The 23506-nt window shown below is 48.2% G+C and overlaps 1 protein-coding gene across 4 annotated transcripts in view; it reads left to right on the top strand.

Annotated features, from left to right (window-relative positions):
• Nucleotides 1–1557: 1557 nt before the first annotated feature.
• ADCY3 (adenylate cyclase 3) overlaps nt 1558–23506 on the top strand; it is an 82616-nt gene continuing 60667 nt past the window's right edge. For 2 of the 4 annotated variants that reach the window (XM_065928678.1, XM_065928675.1), the window contains exons 1-2: nt 1559–2094; nt 2574–3410. In XM_065928678.1, coding sequence (XP_065784750.1) covers nt 2736–3410 — 675 coding nt within the window. In that variant the 5' untranslated portion in view covers nt 1559–2094; nt 2574–2735. Of the gene's footprint in view, nt 2095–2573; nt 3411–23506 lie in introns of all 4 variants that reach the window. The other 2 variants (XM_065928677.1, XM_065928676.1) reach the window with 2 other exon arrangements.

The following is a 23506-nucleotide window of genomic DNA, read 5'->3' as shown; positions in this document are numbered from 1 at the left end:
TGCTTCATTTGAAAAGACCCTGATACTGGGAAAGATTGAAGGCGGGAGAAGAAGGGGACGACAGAGGATGAAGTGGTTGGATGGCATCACTGACTCAATGGACATGAGTTTGAGTAAGCTTCAGGAGTTGGTGGTGGATAGGCATGCTGCATTCCATGGGGTCGCAAAGATTCGGACACGACTGAGCGACTGAACTGAACTGAACAATTCAAAATAAATGTTTGTATTCCAAAGCGGGGGGAAATGCTACTTTATTGAAACTGTTGTTTGTTGTTCAGTCACTTCAGTCTTGTCTGACTCTTCTGCAACCCTGTGGACTGTAGCCTGCCAGGCTCCTCTGTCCTCGGGATTCTCTGGGCAATACTGGAGTGGGTTGCCATTTCCTTCTCCAGGGGATCTTCCTGACCCAGGGATTATTAAAATTACCCTCCTCCTAATTTTATGTCATATTTCTCACCTTTGGAAGCAAACCCTGACAGGTTTGGGCTGAGGTTAGTAGTTTTTCGTAGTTAGTATGAGGAACAGACAGAAACAGCTATGATAGGATCAAGTTTCTAACGAATCTACCCCCTGAGGTTCTGCAAAGGGCCCTCACAGATGATTTCAAGAGATCCAGGAGTCACCTTCATCCAGGGCCTGGAGGACTGGGTTTCTCTCTTTTCTTACCAAGTTCTGCTTTCCCCAGGGAGCCCACCCTGAAAGGGCTGGCTGTCCTCAGCAACTCCCTCCCCCCTCCCTCCACATAGTTACTTGTATTTCAAAACAACTTATCTCCCTTCTTTCCTTTTATCTAAATTCCTAAAGCCTGTGGTTGGTCTTGACTTTTTGTCAAATCCGAGGAAAGTAATTTATACTATGGTGTAAGAGACTGATAGACTTAACCATTCAAAAGAGCATCTGCGTTCTTAACAGCGTTCCTACATTCAAAAAACGCCTCAAACAGGTGGAATGTGCACAGCGATCGTTTGGAAGCCGGGTCTCTCCCAATTCCACGTGCCTCCTGGGCCACTCCTACCCTCTTCCTTCAAGAATCGGGCTCAGTTGCGGGCCCTTCTGCGGCAAGCTCAGGCCGGCGTTTGGGCTGCCAGGGTGGGCGGGGACACAGGCCTGGCGCGCCGGGCAGGGGAGTCGTCCCCAAACCCCAGCCCCCGCCTCTCCGAGCCCGGAAGGAAGTCGCGGCAGAGGAGGGGGCGCCCGGGATACCCCGAGCGTGCCTCACCTGCGAGAGGGCACGTCCCGGGCTTTTATCTTCCGAGACCCGGCCTGCGGGGGGAAGGCCCTGATTAGCCCATCCTTCCTGCCACCGCCCACCCCGAGCTTCCACGCAGCGATCGCCACCCGGTGCCGGAGCGTGGGGCCGCGGGGGCCCCTGCAACTCGCCCCCGCGCTCCTCCTCGCGCTCCTCCTCCTGCCCCCGCACCGAGTCCGGGTCCCGAGCGGAGCGCCTCCCCCCGGCACCTCCCCTACCCCCCAACCCCCGCCCCAGCTCCGGACCCGCTCGCCGAGAGGGCGACGACTGCGGGGAGGGAGGGGCGCCGCCCGCCTCCCGGGGCCTGGAGCGCGCGTGGCCCCGGAGCCTTCAGTGCCGCGCGGGGACTCACTGTGCCGCGCGCCCGGGCTCGGCTGGCTCCGCTCGGCGCGCGGGCGGGGCAGAGGATGCTGGCGGGCTTCCCCGGCCTCGGCCCGCGCTCCCGCCGCCAAGGGCCCCGGGTGCGCCCCTAGCAGCGCTGCCGCCGTCGCCACCGCTACCACTGCGGGGCCAGAGGGAGGGCGCCGGCACCGCGAGCCGCAGCCCAAGAGGCTGGCGCCCCCAAATTTTCCAGCCGCCGCCGCCGCCGCCTCCTCCTTTCTCCAGCGGCCGGGCGCCTGTGGATGCTGAAGGGCAGCCCTGAGCCTTTCCCGGCCTGACGGCGGGAGGGTCGCGCCCGGGCCGGGGTACCCGGGACCGCGGCGCTAGCGGGGCGGCGCGGCTCCGCGGGGAGCAGCCCCCGGGCGCGCCGAGCCCTCCTGTCCCCTTCCGCTACACGCGTGACCCGGCCTCGCAGCCCGCGAGGGGACTGGCCCGGGCCACGCGGCTCTCGAGTTCCCGCACAGGTAAGCGCAGGGGCAGGGCCTGCCTTCCGGAGGTCAGACCGTGCCCGGAGATGGGGCGCCCCAGGGGCCAAAGGGCTGGCTGGGAAGGGAAGTAAACAGAGAGATTCGGGAACCCCCCAGGCTGGCGCTGGTTTCTTGGAGCATGTTTTATCCTCACATTCTAAGACTTGGGCCTGGAGGCGACTGAGATGAGGAGATCGTGGGGTGAGAGAGACTGAGATGACGCGGAGAGAGACCAGGGATGGGTGGAGAGGTGGCCAGGCCCGTCCACAGCCGGAGACAGGAAGCAGAGTGTTTGGGTGGACAAGACTAAGTCTGTGTGTGGTCGGGTGGTGGCCGTGAGCGTTGGGGTGGCGGGAGAAAGGCCTCGGTTTTGGAGCCTCTGGCAGCAAGGATTCTTCCAGGAGGGCTGGGGCAGGTCGTGGAGAAAGCTCGGGTAGGAAGGAAGAGGGGTTTCTACTTAATGATGTCCTTTTAAGTTCCAGATGGTCAGCGCTCCCTGGGCCCTGGAATCCCGCTCTGCGTTCCTGCCCGAAGTGGCCCCAGGTCTCCGAGAGTCCCGGTCGGTGGCCGGTGCCAGAGCGCTCCCTCTGCTCTGCGGCCGGCTTCTCCGGAGCCAGTAGAAGCAGATACCAGCCAGGATGCCGAGGACCCAGGGCTTCTCCGAGCCCGAGTACTCGGCGGAGTACTCGGCCGAGTACTCTGTCAGCTTGCCTTCCGACCCTGACCGCGGGGTGGGCCGGACCCATGAAATCTCTGTCCGGAACTCGGGGTCGTGCCTCTGCTTGCCTCGCTTCATGCGGCTGACCTTCGTACCAGAGTCCTTGGAGAACCTGTACCAGACCTACTTCAAGAGGCAGCGCCACGAGACCCTGCTGGTGCTGGTGGTCTTCGCGGCCCTCTTCGACTGCTATGTGGTGGTCATGTGCGCCGTGGTCTTCTCCGGTGACAAGCTGGCCCCCCTCGCTGTGGCCGGGGTCGGGCTGGTGTTGGACATCATCCTCTTCGTGCTCTGCAAAAAGGGGCTGCTCCCCACCCGGGTCACTCGGAGAGTGGTCCCCTACCTGCTGTGGCTGCTGATATCAGCCCAGGTCTTCTCCTACCTGGGCCTGAACTTCTCCCGTGCCCACGCGGCCAGCGACACGGTGGGCTGGCAGGCCTTCTTCATCTTCTCCTTCTTCATCACGCTGCCGCTCAGCCTCAGCCCCATTGTCATCATCTCCGTGGTCTCCTGCGTCGTGCACACACTCGTCTTGGGGGTCACCGTGGCCCAGCAGCAGCAGGATGGGCTGAAGGGAGTGCAGTTGCTGAGGGAGGTGAGTCCCGCCTTTTGACCCGGCCAGTGACTTCCCTCCCCAGCGGCTCTCGGGGCTGAGGTGGTACCTGTTTCAGACAGGGGGTGGTCTGGGGCTCTCATCTACGTGTGTAGGAAGGACCACGTCTCTCTCAACCCCTGGCTTCACAGTAGCGCTGGCCTGTGGTTGGCTTGAGGGATCAGAGGGTTTCCGGACATTGGCCACTCTGTCAACCCACGCCCAGCCTGAGTGGGTGGCCGGAAGGGCCTGGGCCTGATCTCAAGCGAGGCAGCCTTGCCTTTGTCCTTGACCCCTGCCAGGAAGGACTCTCATGGGGAAAGAGGGCTCCCCCTCTTCTGACCTCTTAACTTGGCATTGAGTGGCTTCAGCAAGAGGCTGACTGTGTGGACTCAGTATGCCTCTGCCCAGTGGGAACGGTGTTTGCCTGCCTAAAGCAGTTGTTATCCAGATGAAAGGTTGTGGGTGACCTCAACGAACGAGATGTGAAGGACTGTGTGGTTGTCATAGAGCCCACTTCTGCTGCTGAGAGCTCAGGGTGCTTGAGTGCTCAGATGATAGAGGGAGTGGTGGTCTCCCCCTGGGAGCCATGGTGCAGGGATGCAAACGGGGATAGGGTAGCCAGCCACAGTGAGGGAAGGTCTGCTGGTTCTGGAGGAAGCCTTCTGCTGGAAGGGGCACAAGTTTGGCTTCAACTTAACAGATAGCCTGTGCTCCCCACTGGGTGCCAAGACCCTGGGTAGGTGCTGAGGGGCTGCGGAGATGTGATGCTTGGCCTTCTGAGCTGGGTCACCTATGGGGCAGTGGGGGTTCCGTAGGGCTGAGAGTCTATGAATTCCACAGCTGTGTATCCTACTCGCTACCTTTTCCTCATTTTGTGTATGAGCCCAGAGATAGAGAGTGACCTCTCTTAGTCCACACAGCTAGGTATGGCAGTGGGTAGCTGGGATGTCCGTGTCCAGATTCCCATTTCAGGGCTCTTCCTTCTACGTCACACCACTGCCCCCGTCTCAGCCAGAGTCTCCTGGGATGGGGGGCTGAGTCTCCAGGGGCTCAGCAGTGCCAGTGGTCGATGCAAGCACCCTCTGGGGCCGCCCCATTGGCCTCCGGCTTGGTTAGAGGAAAACACAGGTTTTTTTCCTCTGTTTTAACTTTCCCCATGGTTCTTGGACCAAGATTCTTCCTGTTTTCCCATTCTGGCTCATGCAGTGTCATCTCACAGAAGCTTTGTGCCTTGGTTCTGCAAGGGCCCGGCCCTGGGCTGGTGTACATGGATTCAGGTAGGCACACTGGAAGGTCCCTTTTCCTCCCAAGGCCCTGTTCATAGAAGGGTGACAGCCTGCCATACCCCTAATGACTTCCGAGTTGTCGAACTTCAAGTTGTGCCCCTGCCAGCTGAGGGCCCTGCTGGAAGCTATCTGGGCAAGAATGGTGAGAGACATTCCTTTTGGGAATCAGTGAAAAGCACAGCTTGCGGGCAGATCAGTGGGCATAGCAGCCTGTGGGGCCTGGGATCAAACTCGGAACCCTTTCCTTTTTCTAAACAGTCACTTCGTGCTCTTTCCTCTTTGCTGGGGTCCCTGGACCCCATGGATTTCCAGTATGCTTCGCTGCCCATGAATGAGGCAAATCAGACATTCTCCACATTGGAGCCCAGAGGGTGAACGCTTGATTACTGATGTCTTTGGGGCGCTGCTAAGAAACAGAAACTCCAAAAGATTAGGAAACAGGAAAAAAAAAAAAAGAAAAATAAGTAAATCAAGAATCGCAGTTGTTAGCATCCCAGGAGAGCATGACCTCGACGTGGGAGCAGTGCCGTGGATGCAGCTTTGGGACTAGAAGGGGAGAGAGGGGGGCTCACAGGGTCTGTTTGGGAGCCTGAGATAGAATGCAAGACGCCCCAGCCTTCAGTGGGCTGTGTTCCAGAAGTTTCTGAGTCACTTGTTTGGGACTAATATGACTTTTTGAAAAGGTGCCTGCGTTCCCAGGCCCACCCACTGAAGTCTTAAGCCATAGGGGCCCTGCATTCAGTTTCTAGGAGTATGATGGCGTCCTGAGCCCCATGTGGCCCCCTGCCGCTGTGGGGAGAACACCTGGACACACCCCCCCCAGCCTTGGATTGAAGCTCACCTGCCTGCTGCTCCCCTGGGCCCCTGAAACCCACCGGGATGGGGTGCTGGCATAGAAGGGGGCAGGGCTGGAGGACAGGGATGCGAGAACTGGGCAACCAGACCCCCCTTCCCCCCGACAGTCTGAGTAACACCAGGCACTTCCTTGCGTCGCCTTCTCCTGCCCACAGACTCCTTTTGCTTTGTCTTCTGCCATCACCTATTGGCTCCAGCCAGGGACTCCCTCCTTGGTTGGTGGGGGGTGAACTCAGTTTCACAGTTAGAAGGAGACACTGGATTTCTGGGGCTTTATGAGTGCCAGCAGCATAGGAACGTTCCCTATGCCTAAGTATGCTTCCTCTGGCCCTTCATCCCCACAAACCCATACCTGAGTCTGGGGTGGGGTAAAGGACATGGGGGCCTTGGGGTAGCCTGAAGTATCAGCGGCAAGCCACCCAGCCTACCCTGCAGGCTGGTTGGGGTTCCAGCAGGAACAGCTGGTGGAGTCAGGGGCTGCAGGATGGGGTGTTGCTGGGGCTTCATTTATCAGTGGGTGAGTGGCTTTGACTGAGCAACAAGTATGGGCCTTGCAGCCTGCAGGTCTGGGACTGAAAGGAGTCAGATAATGATGTCAGAGGCTGTGGTGGAGGAGAGCACGGTGTGGGGCTGGGGGAGGGAGAAGCAAACTGGCTTTTCCCACATCTCTCCCCTTGCCTGGGTCCTGGCCCAGCTTACCTTTTACTGCCCCATCGGTGAGCTGGTGAAGCAGGGAAGAGGTCAAGGGCAGGGCCAGGCAGCTGTTGATGGGTGAGAATGAAGGGGAAGATGGGGTGGGAAGAAGATGCAGCCAAGATGGGGAACATTCCTGTGGCCAGTGGCTGCTCCCGAGGCCCTCACATGTGGCCGCAGACATCTGTTAGCTTCTGAAAGGGTCCTTAAAAAATGAGTCTGGCAAATTAGGGGCCAGGAACCCCTGAGAAATATTTTACAGCTTTATTTCCTAGCAAAGAGGCTATTCAGGAGCAAAACTCTCTCATGGAATTAATAGCCTGTTAAGACCTTTATTCACAAATTAGAGCATGATGGAGCTGTGGATGTGTGATTCCTTTCACACCTACAAATTACATAGCAGATCATCCACCTTGTGAATGCGCATTCAGCTCTGGGAGGCTGGAGGGAGCTCATGCTGCAGATGTCCTGTGTATAGGCTGGAACTCAGGTTCACATGCATCATCTCAACTGATCTTGGGTGTTACTGGCTCCATTTTACAGATGAGAAAAGTGAGGCTTGGGCGGATGAGAGAAGGGAGGAGGACTGGTAACTAGGGAGGGATCACTGGTGGGGGGGATGATGGGTGAGGGACAGGGGGCATCCCTGAAAGCCTCTTTTTCTCTGCAACCTCTTTCGTGTGTCGTTGGCTGTCCCCTGATGCCTTTGCTATTAGCAGCATTGAAGAAAGGGCCAAGAGGTGGGAGGCCCTAAAATATCACAGGGAGCACCCCTTTATTTCCCCCTGGGAATTGGATGTAAAGAGGGGAGAAGCCTGTGACAGAGTGTTCCTGGTGGAAGCGTGGCCAGGAGTTCATGAGAAGTGAGTGTGGGGAGCAGGAACAGGAGCTGGATGGGGAGGTGGGGAGGCATAGCCTGGGGCTTGCAGCCTCCGAGGTAGGTGTGTGTGTGTGTGTGTGTGTGTGTGTGTATGAGTGTGAGTGAGACAGACAGGTATCTGTATGTGTGTGAGTGACAGACAGACAGACTGGGAGCGGGCAACAGCAACCCAGCTCTTGGCCCCTTGCAGCAGCCGAGGGGGGGGGGGGGGCGGTGTGTGTGTGTGTGTGTGTGTGTGTGTGTGTGTGTGTGTGTGTGTGTGAGAGAGAGACAGACAGGTATGTGTGAGTGACAGACAGATGGACTGGGAGTGGGTAACAGCAATCCAGCTCTTGTCCCGCTGGCCCTGGGCTCTGCCCCCATCCCACAGTGGGACAGATGGCTCACCCTCCACAAATGTGTAGAGAGGCATCATGTAGGAATTGGAATAATAAGGAAACACATAGGAAGGGACCGGGAGGCCATGGAATCCAACTGCCTGGGGGAAAGAATAGTTAGTTATTGAACATGTAAGCATCTTTGCAGAAAGTTCCCTCTCAGTCCCTTCCCCTGGCTGCGTTTTTCTGGGGTCTTTTCCTATCCTTAAAGAAAGTGAAGTCGCTCAGTCATGTCCAACTCTTTACAACCCCATGGACTGTAGCCTGCCAGGCTTCTCTGTCCGTGAGATTTCCCAGGCAAGAATACTGAAGTGGGTTGCCATTTCCTCCTCCAAGGGATCCAGCCTGAGTCTGCTGCATTGGCAGGTGGGTTCTTTACCACTGAGCCACCTGGAAAGCCCCAATCAGGTGCTCCAACCCTGAATAAACACCCGGCCACCCCCTGTCTGAGCTGTGCCCTCATGAACAAATGCACTCGTGGTGATCTACTTCCATGGGTACCATCCTGACCGACACTCAGATTTTGAACTCAGAGATGACCCGCAGGTGCAGACCCAGTGAACCTGGGGATGGTCAGGGTACTCACGTTTACTGAGTTCTTGCAGTGTTTCAGGAGCATCTTCCAGCAAGAGGCAGATTGTATTTTTGCTTTACAGATAAGGACACTGAAATATGTGAGTGAAATGGCTCATCCAGGGCTACATAGCAAGTGGAGGAGCAGGATATAAACCTGGCCAGTGGAATTCCAGAGTTCCTGCTCTCCTGCCATCGTAAAAGAACCCCTTCGATCTTCCCCGAGAGTCTGTTGAGATACAGTTCCCGCAGGACTGGGTCCTCAGTCTCTTCACCGACAAGTATCAGAAGGAACAACGTGGGGGATGAGGAGGTGTCTCTAGGGGCAGACATATTGCTGCTTATGGAAGGGCCGAGCTGTCTGGGCATTTCAGCTGATAGTCTGTATACACCTTCCTGGCTGGAGGAGGCATTGTTCCATACGGGACCTTACAGTAACCCATGTCTATAATCATGACCCCCACTTCAAGAAAACATTAGGTTACATTTAGTGTCAAATGGGGTCTAATACTACATTCTAAAAACATTTTTTATCAGAAATAGGTAAGAACAAGTTTGGATGAATAAGGATTATATTTTGGCTCTCTAGGAAGTTCACTAATGTGGGGTTGCCTGTTTCTCAGTGGCCTCACTATACATGTTGGTAAAGAATATGCCTGCAATGCAGGAGACCTGGGTTCAATTCCTGGGTCGGGAAGATGCCCTGGAGAAGGAAATGGCAACCCATTCCAGTATTCTTGCCTGGAGAATCCCATGGACAGAGAAGCCTGGCAGGCTACAGTCCGTGAGCTCACAAGAGTCAGACACGACTTAGCGACTAACCCCCACCACCATCCCTTCATATACTTTGTGTTTCAGTTATCCATGGTTATATAACATAACCTCAAACTTAGTGCCTTAAAACAGTAACAGTTTATTTAATCTCATGATTCTCTGTGCTCAGCTGGGTGCTGCTCTGCTTTGCATGCACTGGCTAAGGCCACTCACTTGACTGCCTGGACTGCATCTTTCAGCACCAGCATTCAACTGACAGCTATGCTGGCAAGCCCGAAGAGGCCTTAGACACATGCCTGGAGCCTTGGAGCTTCTCTCAGTGACCCTTCCAAGTGGTTAGCTTGGACTTCTTCACAGCATGGTGGCAGTTATCAGAGATTTTAAAGGCTAGACCCATCCCTATTGGTCAAAGCAAGTCACAAGGGGTAACCCAGGTGCAGGATAAGGGGAAAGTGATTCTACCCCTTGATGTGAGAGTGATATGTATATACAGGAAGGAAGGGATGGAGGGCTGCCGTCTTCTGAGGCTTTTTACTAAACAAGGGGGTGCATGAGGGGTGTTGGGGGAAAGAGATGAAGAGAGCCATGAGTCTGGGTGGGGTACCATAGGATGCTTCAGAAGTTAGAAATGTGGTCTGCTGTATAGTCATTTCTCTGTATCCGTGGATGTGAAACTTCCACATATGGAGAGCAGACTGTCTTCATTGTACTGTGCCACTTTATGTTATTATATGCCCTTGTTATCCGTGACAGTCCCTGGAACCAGTCTTCTGCAGATACTGTGTATAACTTTTTGAAGGTATTGATTCTCTATGAGGCCCAACACATCATTTCTAAGATTCACAAAGTCAGAAACTGCCTTGCACGTGAAAAGATGATAGCTCATGGTTCATCTGCCTGGGATTTGCTTTATGTTTTGAGGAAGAATTTGTTCTTTTTTTCAAACATGCATACTCGCTCTGTCCAGGGCTCTGTCCGGGATGGAGCAGGGCACACTGCCTCCGATCACGACCCCAGCACTAATCCCGGCCCTTTCTCTCCACGTATCAGCTAGATGGGCAGCATGGTCTGATGTTCGTATTCCTTTCTCTGGAGGTGGAAATTTGCTTGTGCGCATCTGTCAGAAACACATCCAATTTGTCTTTCTTAGCAGATTGTCATTTGCCCCAAGGAGAGTAAGACCACTAGTATAGCCCCTTGCAGTGCCTTGGTCCTGACTCTCCCTCTATACATGCGTGTTGAATAAATACATTCCTGCTTTGCTTTTATCTTTATTTCCTTCCTCATCAACTCTGAGAGTTTGGTAAATATTTGGTTAGATCCAGGCTAGGGAAACGTTCTGATGTTAATTTAAGTGATTCAAAAATGACATTTTTAAAGCAAGACATATAACTCTTAAAGAGTGCTAGTCTGTACTTCCTTACCACTTGTTAATTAAGTTTTTTTCTTGTCTAGGGAAAAAGCAGCAATAGAAAAGGGTTTTAGGGGCCCAGAAAATGAGTCATTGATATCCTGTTGGCCTAGTTCTAATCTTGACCTTGGGCAGGAATGATTTGCATAAGATCATGTAGAAGAATGAGCAGAGTTGGAGCTCTCACCATCGCATCCCACCTTCCTGCTAGTTCCTCTAGTCTAAAGAGAAACTGTGTTTCCTGTGTCACTTACCAAGCATCATTCTAGGCAGGAGTATACAAAGAATGAGTGAAAGTCATCCCTTGGTATCAGGGAGCTCCCAGGTTATGTTAGTGAAAGAGACCCTGCCTCAGGAAACAGAGGAAGGCTTCCTAAGCGCTCACTGTTTTTTTTGAGCTGGGTTTTGAAGGATAAGTAGGAGTTTACCGGGGGGCAGCAGGAACAGGGCTCTCTGATCAGAGTCATAGGAGATTCTAACTTGCTTTGGACTGGTGAGAAGACTGTGTGACAGGAGCAGGAGTGGGTGGCAGGAGCTAGAGATACAAGGTATAGAGAAGCCAAGTAGTGGAAGGGCTAAGAAATTTGGGCTTTATTCCTCTAATGATGAGGCTTCATTGAAGTTTAAGCAGGCGACAGATAGGATCTGATTTGTATTTAATAGAATCCTTCTGGTGGACTTGAGTAAGGTTGAAACTGTTTAGGAGGCTATTGAAGTAGTCCAGGCCTGAGACCATGAAGGCCACTCACCAAGATGGAATCAGAGGATGGAGAAGACGAGTTCAGGCTCAGGTGCCCGTGGGATATCCAGGTGGAACTATCAGATTATTCAGTGGATCGTTATTGAACACCTTTTGTATACCAGGCCCTGGGCTTAAGATCTGGAGCTTAGAAGAGAGGTCATGGGTTTTAGATTTGGGGATCATCAGCCTTTAAGTGGTACCCAAAACCATAGGGAGGATGAGGGGTTGCCTAAGGACAGTGTGTAGAATAAAAAAGGAAGAGGGCTTAGGGCCTAACACGAGGGAGCAGCCTTGTTGGGGGACAGTCCCCCACAAGGAACATCCATGTCCAAACCAACCTCTGCTTCCTGCGTGGGACATGCTTTTCCCAGGTGACCGGTGATGAGCAGATGGCCCTTCTGGGAGCAGGAAGCAGTCCCTGGCTATTGGTGTTTACACCGTTTGTGCTTTTGCATTGGGGAAGCTTAAGACAAGCCATGGTGAAGTAGGGCTGGGGTGTCAGGTGGGGGACTGCTCATGGGAGTGTTTGTCATCTTGTGGGGGAGGGGGTTAGGTCCGTAAGGGCACTTTATAAATTGTAAAGCACCTTGAGAATGCTAGCTGTTTATTTCGTTATTGCACCTAATCTTGACAGATCATCTCTAATCTTTGATCTATGAATGAATCAGACCAGGTTTATTCATCATCCTTTTCCTCATCACTCTTCTGTGTAACCAACTGGCTCTTTCCCCCTCCTTGTGAAAGGATTATTTTAAGGAGTGTTTTTAATTATAAAATGCCATCTAATATTGCAGAAACTTTGGAAATGAGAGAAATTTATTATAATCCTATAATAACCAATTTTGTGTGTGTCTCTTTCTAGTCCTTCCTTTCTAGAAATTTTTACAAAGCTGTACGCATTACTCTCTACTTAGCTTTATAGCACAGACTTTTTTCTGTTTTAAATTAGTGTTCACAATCATCATTTTTAATGGCTGCATAATATGATGTTGGCTCAATGTACCATAATTAACTCAACTGTTCCTTTTCTGTAGGACATTTGGTTACTCTTACTTTATTAATTTTATTTATTTATCATCTCATTTTCATTTGCTTATTATCATTATGTATATGTAATACCAGCAGGCCCATTGCCTTTCTCCTTTCCCCTCCTGGCTGTTTTGTGTCTGATATATCTTCCTTCCTCTGATTACATTTTCAGCTGTTCCTTCCAGCAGAATTCCTTTGTGGTTCCTAAGAAGTTTGCTTTGAATAATGATGAAACCTTTTCCTGTTTCTCTCTTCAAGAGCCCTTTCTTTGTTGTAAACAGAAAAGAAAATGACACATTTCAGAAGAAATCCCATACCACACTTTACCCCCATTTGAAATCCCAGCGTATGCAGACTGGATTTGAACCCTCGCAAGATTCCGTGGTCATGGGTTGTTGTTCCCATGTCATTTGAGGACTGGTCCCCATGAAATGGGGCCAGCTGAGTCAGAACTGGCAGTGTAAGGCTGGGAGCTGCCTGCCCAGGCCAGGGTTGGGCTCAGGGCTGCCCCTGAAGTCCCTGGAAGGCTGGGTTTTTCACCTGAGGCGGCTGGGCAATGGGGAATTGATCCCCATGGGCCACATTCCTAAGAGACTGACCAATAAGCCCAAGGCTAAGTCACCAACCTGCTGATGGTAGGTGGCCCTCACCATTCTCAAAGGATGGTGACACTCTGTCTGTTATTTGGTACAAATTTACTACCAATTCCTAAGAAACCAAATCAGTTACTTCCTGAAGGGGAATCTGAGCAAAGAGCATTGCCTGATGCTGAAGTGGATCATTTTCCCAGGCTGGGCTGGGAGTCCCCCTGCTAGCCCCCAGGGCCAATTTCCCAGTAATGGGCGATGCTGTCAGCTAGACGCAGCCTCCCCCAGATTGCAAGAAAAGTGCCACAATTTCTCACTCTTCAGCTCTCTGTTTTCTAAACTCCTACACGTGATTACAGTTTATCTTTCATTGTGCTGCATCAAGCACTCTGGAAAACAGAGGAGTCCCCCTTCCCTAAACTGAGGCCATAGTTGTTACATGGCCCATCTCTGGGGACAGATCTGGGACGTTGCCCCTTTATGTCAATAAAGGGTCCTACGTAGGATGATTACTTTAGCTGAGCCACCATTTTTCTTGTTGTCTAAGAAACGAAATGCATACTTTTCAGATAAAGTTCCCTATGAGGACAAAAATTCTATACTTTGTAAAAAATAGATATATTTGTTTGGCTGTGCCAGGTCTTAGTTGCGGCATGAGGGATCTTTAGCTGTGGCATGTGGGATCTAGTTCCTTGACCAGGGATTGAACCTGGGCCATATGCGTTGGGAGTGCAGAGTCATAGTCACTAGACCATCAGGGTAGTCCCAAGAATTCTGTATTTTTGATGCAGGGCTGTTTGTTTGCATCACAGCCGAGGCCTTTCACTTAATATCTTTTTTCTTTATTCCCTCTTTTTGAGGAATCAATTACGAGTAGCAGCAGGCGAGAGACTCAGTGAAGGAAGTCTCTGGAATGATTTAGACTGGAGGAATGTCAAATGTGTTCTTCCTTTCAGTTGAATGCTTGAGATTTCAATATGAAGCTTGTTTGCTTCCTTTATTGCGAATAAGGGAGCTGTGGGTCCCCCCTGCTCCTGGGTGGCCTCATTTTGTTCATTTTCATGCCCACCTCACAACACTCATCGCTGGATTTAGGGGTAGAAAAGATCATGGAGCTTGCGGTCCAATTTACAAGGTGCCCAGAATCAGAGTGTGAAGATGGAGCATGGCTGGGGTCAGGTCCAAATGCAGTGGCGGTCCTTTAACCTGGAGAGATTGACACAGGTGTTTGGTCAGTTGATGCCAAAAGTTAAATTATTTGACGGTGGTCATACAGCTCTGTGTCAGAACAAAGAGAATTTTACTGTATGTGAAGAAAAGGGAGTGAAAACAAAAGCTAGATGGTGGTAAGCATTGGTGGTCACCAGATGACCTTGATGCATTTTGTGTGTGTAAGAGCCACGATGCCTTAGATACTGTGGGGCAAGAAGGGGGTTGGATGGGGCACAGAAGAACATTCTGGGGGTGATGGAAGCATTCCCTGTGGTTACTGTGGATGTCAACACTCATCAAAGTAACATTGTATTATTATTACTTGGCTGTGCCACATGGCTTGCAAGATCTTAGTTACCTGACCAGGAATGGAACTCGGGGGCCCCTGCAGTGAAAGCACAGAGTCCTAATCACTAGATGGCTAGGGAATATACATTTTACATGGGTGCTTTTTATTGTATGTGAACTTTAACTCAACGAAGTAGATATTTAAAAGTCAGTAGAATCCAGCAATCACAAAAAAATTGCACATAAACCTTTATATGCATTTAAAATAGCTTATATCAGCTGAAAACATCTAGCTACTCGTCTTTTGTGGAAAGGAAAGATCATTGCATCTGGGTGTCCTTTTTGGTGTTCCTTGTGACCTTTTGTAGGTAAGATATGACCTCTGTAATTTCTAGTTTCCTTAAAGTGGAGAGAGGATTAAAAGATACTTGAAAATAATCTGGGGACCGAATCCTCGATCTTTATGATTTTTATTTTGGCTATATTTTTACTGTTGTCTTGCCCACTTCTAATTCAGCAGCAATTTCTGTTAGTTACTCACATTTTTTCAGAAATTTCCAAAACATTCATTTTACTTTTCTTAGAAATGATATCTGTCTGTTGTTCATACTGATATTTTGTTTGTTTAGGTTCTTAATTACATTATGGGCTTCCCTCATAGCTTAGTGGGTAAAGAATCTGCCTGTAATGCAGGAAACCTGGGTTCGATTCCTGGGTTGGGAAGATCCCCTGGAGACGGAAATGGCAATCCAGTCCAGTACTCTTGCTGGAAAATTCCATGACAGAGGAGCCTGGCGGGCTACAGTCCATGGGGTCCCAAGAGTCAGACATGACTTAGCGACTAACTACCTCCACCACCAGAAGTTGGAGCAGATGTGCAGGAAAGTTCTAGAGAGATCCTGCCAGCTGTGCACAGGTCGGGAGGTTTTGTGGGAGTGGGTGGACTTGACTAATCCGGAACATGGGCTTGGAGGGCTTTAGCGCCATCCTGGTTGCTGGCCCTCCTGCTGGAGCCCCATTCTGCCCCTCTAAGCATCTGGTCCTGGTTCTGGTTTACCCAGGGGAAGGAACTCACGTCTGCCTCTCATTCTCTACTCAGTAGCCTTCCCGGTATTCGGATTCGGCCATCTTGCTCTCTCTCGGTCTCCTCTTCAGCCTAACGCATTGCACTTTTTCATGAAGCCCTCAGGTGACATGGTTTCTGGGCCTTACATCACCCTAGCACTTTCTCTGGCTGCAAACTGAGACGTGATGCCTTTTCCCGTCTTAGACACATTTTCCCTTGCCTGCTCTCAGAACCTTGCCCATCCTGCCTTGTTGCAGGACACAAATGCTAGAGATGTAAAGACCATACTGTGATTTGAGGTTTGGTGGGGTGGGTGGTCTCCATTCAGGGAAATTTAGATGTTGTTGTTCAGTTGCTCAGTCGTGTCTGACTCTCTGTGACCCCATGAACTGCAGCACCCCAGGCTTCCCTGTCCTTCACTATCTCCCGGAGTTTGCTCAGACTCGTGTCCACTGAGTCGATGATGCCATCCAACCATCTCATCCTCCGTCCCCCCCCCCTTCTCCTGCCCTGAAACTTTCTCAGCATCAGGCTCTTTTCCAATCAGGTCTTAATAAAAGAATCAGAGTCTATGTGAAAGTGGAAGTTAATCTAGAGATACCCACTGCTGCTTAGGTGGTAGGGTAGCTCCCCAGAGACTGACAGAATGTCCCTGACCTGGCAGGATGTGCTATTTAAGGGAGTGGGGGCTGGTCCCAGGGTCCAGCAGAGGAACTGGTCCCAGGGGCCATTCACTGAAACTGCGGCCTGGGGCTGGAGGTGTGTTTGCCTCCCTGGGCTGTCCTCTGACCTGGGCCATGTCCCTCTGCAGCCTGGATGCCCCTTATGCCTTCCCCTTCCCCACTGCTTCCCTGTTTCTGTTGCCCTGCCAGAGCAGTAAAGACCAGCACGATTATCAAGTTACCCAGAGTCTGACCCATCCTCTTCCCTGTCTGCCCTCTTCTTTTCCTGCAGGGATGCTGTGTTTGTTGTTGATTGCTTAGGAAGTCTAATTGCATGTGTGTGCCTATTGATGGGCATCTGTTGTCCTTCTGTCTGCTAATTTATCTCTTCACTTGGCCAAAAACATATGGTTCTGGACACATGTTTGCACAGGTTCCTGGGGACACAGACACAGTACCCTCAGGTCGTGCCTACAAGGGAACTTGGTTTATATATTTTCTTTTTTTTTTTAATATTATTTTACTAGTTGGAGGCCAATCACTTCACAACATTTCAGTGGGTTTTGCCATACATTGACATGAATCAGCCATAGAGTTACACGTATTCCCCATCCCGGTCCCCCATCCCACCTCCCTCTCCACCCGACTCCTCAGGGTTCTCCCAGTGCACCAGACCCGAGCACTTGACTCATGCATCCCACCTGGGCTGGTGGTCTGTTTCACCATAGATAATATACATGCTGTTCTTTCAAAACATCCCACCCTCATGTTCTCCCCCAGAGTTCAAAAGTCTGTTCTGTACTTCTGTGTCTCTTTTTCTGTTTTGCATATAGGGTTATCGCTACCATCTATCTAAATTCCATATATATGTGTTAGTATACTGTAATGTTCTTTATCTTTCTGGCTTACTTCACTGTATAAAAAAATAATCATTGTCTGAATATGGGCCTGGCACAGAGCAATCCCTCCATCGCTGTTGAATGTTGCATGAATTATGAGTAAGTTGAATCACATGAAATAACCAATATCCAACCATTTTCAACATGCAAGCAATGGCAATTTCATTTCATATGGTTCTGTTTACTACAAAAGTAACAAATGTGCTCACTAGGGAAAGGCTCAGTTCAGTTCAGTCAGTTCACTTGCTCAGTCCTGTCCAACTCTTTGCGACCCCATGGACTGCAGCACGTCAGGCCTCCTTGTCCATCACCAACTCCCGGAGTTTCAAACTCATTTGAATGAGTTTGAGTTCAAACTCATTTCTGTTGAGTCGGTGATGCCATCCAACCATCTCATCCTCTGTTGTCCCCTTCTCCTCCTGCCTTCAAACTTTCCCAGCATCAGGGTCTTTTTAAATGAGTCAGTTCTTCGCATCAGGTGGCCAAAGTATTGGAGTTTCAGCTTCAGCATCAGTCCTTCCAATGAATATTCAGGACTGATTTCCTTTAGGATGGAATGGTTGGATCTCCTTGCAGTCCAAGGGACTTTCAAGAGTCTTCTCCAACATCCCAGTTCAAAAGCATCAATTCTTTGGTGCCCAGCTTTCTTTATAGTCCAACTGTCACATCCATACATGACTACTGGAAAAACGATAGGCTTGACTAGATGAACCTTTGTTGGCAAAGTAACGTCTCTGCTTTTGCCTGGAAAATACTAAATAGTATAGGGAAATATTATCCATAGTATTATCCTTCAAGGATACCTGCTGTTAACATTAGGTCCCTTTTTACAGATAGAGGTGACAATTTTTTTCTTCTATACCATGTGTTGTTCTTATTGTAAGAAATATTAATATTTCATGCATGCATGCTAAGTCGATTCAGTCATGTCTGACACTTGGCGACCCTATGGACTGTAGCCTGCCAGGCTCCTCTGTCCAAGGGAGTCTCCAGGCAAGCCTACTGGAGTGGTTTGCCATTTCCTCCTCCAGGGGATCTTCCCAACCCAAGGATCGAACCCATGTCTGTTACATCTCCTGTATTGGCAGGCAGGTAGATTCAACTGAGGCAGAAACAGTAAAGTGAAGCCCCCTTTTCCTCTGCTGCTCCCCTCCCCATAGGCAACAATTGCCAAGTGTGTGGTGTGCATACATCCAGAGAGTTTTCTTTGAATTTGCATGTGTGTGTGATATATGCACATTTGAGATTGAGAGATTATTTATGTAAGTTTATGTAAATCAGTGAAGCAAACCTCTCAGTGCTAATACCCACACATTCCTTTATAGTAACTGGTGTCCCCCCCCCAAGCTGGTCACATGGCCTTGGTAATCTGTAGCCCTTCCCTCCTTCAGCCAGGAGCGCCCCGTGGGGTCCATCCTGGTCGCCTCTTGTGCGCACCTGCAGCCACTCCTTGAGCTGAGGGAGTCAGAGTATCCACACACCCGCCAAGTGCTGACATCCTTTGTGTTTCTGATTTTGTCTGTTTCATCATTGTCTTGTCATTGAACAAGAGTTGAGTTGAAACTCTGCCCTGCTGTGGGTGTGGGTCTCCGGAAAACCCCTTGACATCACGGAGCTTGGCCTTCTCCTCAGTGAGTGAGGAGAATAGAGGACATGAACCCAGTGAGCATGAGCCGGACGTGGGGCCAGATGCAGGGCTCCATGTCTGGTCCTGCCTCTTCCAGCTCCAAGAGCTTGGTCAGGTTGCTTAGTCCTCTCTGTGCCTTCATTACTAATTCTCTGAGTGATAAAATAAAGCTCTTGGAATAGTACTTGCCTTGTGTCTTTGCCATGCTGGTAATGATGACGCGCCAGCTCCTCCAGGGTTGTGGCGAAGGCTGTAATGAGAGGATGAGTGGACACACTTTGTAAACCACAAAGCCCCATTCAGATGCAAGTGTTACTATGATTATATGCTTATCTGTCACTACGAACAACCCCAAAGTTTGCCTGTTGGAAGGTGGCAGACTGCATTTTGCTTGAGTGGTATTTACAGATCGGGAGGAGTTGGGATTTGCACCTAAGAGGATCTCATTCCTGTGTTTGCTCTCCCCTGCTGCCCACACTGCTTCTGCCAGGAGGGGTGGCCTCTGAGTTATTACTGAGTGTTTCCAGAGAGGATGCTGGGGCCCAGAGGGGAAGTGACTTGCCACAGAGAGACCGTCTCAGTGCCTCTGTCTGTAGCCTCGGCCTCCAGGCCCCCAGGCCAGCACTGTGCTCCGCTGTGGCCCACCATGGTGGGCGCAGACCCGCGACGGGAACAGGAAGCAGAAAGGAGTTCGTGAGTAGTTTGTATGGCTCTGATTCAGGAACCTACTGTGGGGACGGCAGCTTCTAAGAGCTGCAGGCAGGAATGGTTGGTGGGTGTTGGAGGCAGGTGCCATTGTAGTAATGGAGTGAAAAGGGAGTGAGGGGCCAGTGGGGCGTTAGGAGGAGTTTGTTTAGAGAGGAGACTGTTGAGCCTGTGGTTGTGTGGGGAGAATGATGAGAATGGGAGGTGGAGACGAAAGGAGGGCGGTCACCTGGTATGGGCGTGTTTGAAAGGGTGATGTGGAGTGCTGGGTCAATGAAAGAATTTCCAGTGAAAAAATGGGATGGCCTCAGGCTTCATGTCTTTTGCTGGTGAGCTGCTCTTGGTTGCTTGATTCATTTTGCTTTAGTTCTTCTAATTTGGGGAATTCTGTTTGCTTTCTTGGGGCCTTGGCAAGGATTCTCTCCTCAGAGACCTGGATCCAAGAGCTGAGTGGTTTCCTGGAACATGATTGCCTCCTGCTGCTCCCCTGACTTTATAAGAAGGAAGTTGGAAGCTGGAACGGGTTTTTTCCAACTCTTGAGAGGCTACATTGAGAGACTGGTCTGAGAGTGAAGATCCTTGGAGGATGTTTCCTCTGGCTCAGGATAATTGACTTAATCTGCTGTGTGTTTCATTTTTCCCTTTGGAAAAAGGAGAGATGCTGCCTGACTCACTTCTTCCTAAAATACTGTGTGCTCAACTTCTCTCTCTGGAAAGTCTCGCTTAGGTGCATTTTGACACAATGTCACTCTTAACTCCCATCACAGAGTCCAATGCCTTTCTTTCTTTGGGGGCTGAGGGTGGGCCTCATCCCACATTGAGTGAAAGTATGTCCTCAAGCTCTCAGGGAGTCACTGTGACAGACGACCTGTGAGAGTACAGAGAAAAGGCATCATCCTGCCTTAGCTGGGAAAGGTCTCGTAGAGGAGGCAGTACTGAACTGTGCCTTGAGGGGAGAAATATGTTTTGAGCCCTGGATTGGTAGGGGGCAGAGACAGTTGCTGGTGGGCAGTGGTCTGGGGTTGAATACACACACACACACACACACACACACACACACACACACACACACACACACACACACACACACACCTTTGACTGCAGAATTGGGTGTATGAGACAGATGAGTCTGGAAGGTAGTTTGGGATCTCAAATGGGTGATCTGGAAAGCTATTTGAAATTGCTTTGACTGCCTTTTGTAGGCAGTGGGAAGCAATAGAATCCCAGAAGAAGAGCAGAGAGAAGACAGAAAAAGTATTTTTCTAGTAGTGAAAAAAATTCCAAATCCAATGAAAACTATAAATTCACAGTTCCAGGAAGCTCAAAATAACTCAAATAAATATAAAGAGCAAAAATAGAATCATACCAAAGCACATCATGATCAAGTTAGTTAATCCTAGTGGTTAAGGAGAAATTCATAAAAACAGCCAGAAAGAAAGACATAGAGGAACAAAGATAAGAATGATAGTAGATATCTGGCCAGAAGTTATTAAAGGTAGAAAACAACAGGACTGAAAAATAGATCAAACTAGAATTCTATACTCAAAAAATATCCTTCAAAAAACGAAGGAAGGATATTTGTCTTTTTAAATAGATAGACTGAAGTTGAGAGAATTCATGACCAGCAGATCTATACCACAAAGCATTAATGAAAGTCTTTCAGGCAGTAGAAAATTGATACTAGATAGAAATTTGGGCTGTACAAAAAGAATAAAGCCTACGGAAGTTATTTTTTCTCATTTTTAATCTCTTTAAAAGACTATATAAAGCGAAAACAAACAACATACTGTTTATAACAGAGATGTATGATGTATGACAACAGTAGCCCAAAGGACAGAAGGGAAGAAATGAAAATATACTGTTATAATTTTCTTACATTACATGTAAAGTAATAATATTTGATGTAGACTGTAGTTTTTTCTTTTTAAGAAATTTAAATTATGGAAGTATGGTAACACATTTATAGGAGACTTGAAAAATGCAGAACAAAGTTACATATAGTTCTATATATTACAGTTTTTTAAGTAAATTAAGATTTTTAGTTGGAGTTTCAATATCAAACTCTCAAAAATCAATAGGATGGACAGAAAAGTAGAAGGATATATAGACTTGAAAAGCACTATGAACTAATTCAACATAATTAAGATTTATACAATTTTCACACAACAGCAGGATACAAATTCTCTCCAAGTTCTCATAGACTATAAACCAGGAGAACTGGAACATATCCAGGGACATAAAACAAAGTGCAAAAATTTCATGGTCTAAAGGTATTGATATCATACAAAGTCTGTTCTCTTATCACTGTGGAATTACGTTAGAAATCAATATCAAAAGATGTTTGAAAATAACCCATATGTTTTCAAGTGCAGTGTGACATTTACCAAGATCTTTGACTTAGCCACTGAAAGCCACAATAAGGTTAGAAGATTGAAAAACACAGAATCATTGCAGAGGAGAAAGCATTTAAATGAGAAATTGATATCAAAATGAGAAATTAATATCTAAGATGCTTAAGAAAACCCATGTGTTTGGAAATTAAATATCCATGAAATAGACTACATTAAATTAAAGATGCATATAGGCATACCTCATTTTATTGTGCTTTGTTTTATTGCACTTCTTAGACATGTGTTTTTCATAAATTGAAGGTTTGTGGCAACCCTGCGTAGAGCAATTCTATTGGCACTATTTTCCTGACAGCATTTGCTCACTTGTTTCTCTGGGTCACATTTTGGTAACTTTTCCAATATTTCGAAGCACCAGCAAAAAGATTATGATTTGCTGAAGGCTCAGGTGATTATTAGTATTTTTTAAGCAATAAAGTCTTTTTTTAATTAGGGTGTGGTCCTAGTGGTAAAGAACCTGCCTGCCAATATAGGAGACGAAAGAGACCTGGGTTCAACATCTGGGTCAGGAAGATCCCCTGGAGTAGGAAATGGCAACCCATGCCAGTATTCTTGCCTGGACAATCCCATGGACCGAAGAGCTTGGCGGGCTATAGTCCATAGAGTCTCAAAAGAGCTGGACACGGCTGGAATGACTTAGCATACCATGTTGGTTTTTTAGACATGCTATTGCACAGTTAGTAAACTACAATATAGTGTAAACATAAGTTTTATGTGTTTGGAAAAATTTGTGTGACTTGCTTTATTTCAATATTCTCTTTCATTGCAGTGATCGGAACTAAACCCATAACATCTCTGAGGTATGCATATATTGTAAATCTCAGAGCAACAATTAAAAAACATAACAAAGAAGTGTGGCACATAAGCCTATAATGGAGAAAGAATAGAATGATAGACAAAATCAAAAGATGGCAGGAAAAGAGGGGAAAAGTAACAAAGAACAAAAAAGACCAGTAGATGACAAAAGATAGTTTTAGATTCAACCATACTGAAAATAATACTAAATGTATATGATATAATGACTCTATTTAATAGGCAGGTATTATTGGATGGATAACAAAGTAAGAACCAAATATAAGCTATCATAAAGAGACCCATTTTTATTATAAAGACAGATTTAAAAAGGATGGAAAAAACTATTCCATGAAACGCTAATCAAAAGAAAGCTAAGATGGCTGGCTATGTTAGTAACAGACAGTGCAGACTTTGGAATGAGGAAAATTATCAGGAATAAAGAGGAACATTTCATAATGATAAATGAGTCAATTCATCAAAAAGACATTAAGACCCTAAATATATATATGTATATATATACCTAATAACAAAGCTTTAAAATATGTAAAGCAAAAAAGCAATAAAACTTAAAGGAATTGACAAATTTGTAATTATATTTGAAGATTGCAACACACCTCTTTCAGTTATTGGTAAAAGAAATAGACAAATTAGAAGTATAAAGAATATAGGACACATGGCAAATTAAAAGTATGCATTAATAGAACTTAACAACCAGCCAGACCAAAATGGTATTTATAGAACCCTCTACCAATGACTGCAGAGTATAATATTTTTCAGATGCACAGGAATGTTCATGAAGACACACAGTCTGGACTACAATACAAGATTCAGTACATTAAAAAGTTACTCAAATCATGCAAAGTGTAATGTTATCTGACAAAAATAATGGATTGAAGTAGAAATAAATATATCTTGAAAATTCCAAATTATATTTGGAAAATTAAGCAACATATGCATAAATGGGTAGACAAATGACAAGTTACGTTAGAGAATGTGTTGAATTGATGTGAAAACACAGCATACCAATTTTTTGGAATGCAGACAAAGCAGTGCCAAGAGGGAAATTCATAGCACTAAATGCTAGTGATAATAAAAAAGATCTAAAATGAATGATCTATGGGACTTCCTTGGTGGTTCAGTAGTTAAGAATATGCTTGCAATGCAGGGGACATGAGTTCAATCCCTGGTCAGGGAACTAAGATCCCACATGCCCAGGAGCAACTAAGC

Source organism: Muntiacus reevesi, chromosome 3, assembly GCF_963930625.1.
Source record: "Muntiacus reevesi chromosome 3, mMunRee1.1, whole genome shotgun sequence".
Lineage (NCBI taxonomy): Eukaryota > Metazoa > Chordata > Mammalia > Artiodactyla > Cervidae > Muntiacus > Muntiacus reevesi.
The sequence above is the reverse complement of the archived record's forward strand: the minus strand, read 5'-3'. Positions and strand labels throughout refer to the sequence as shown.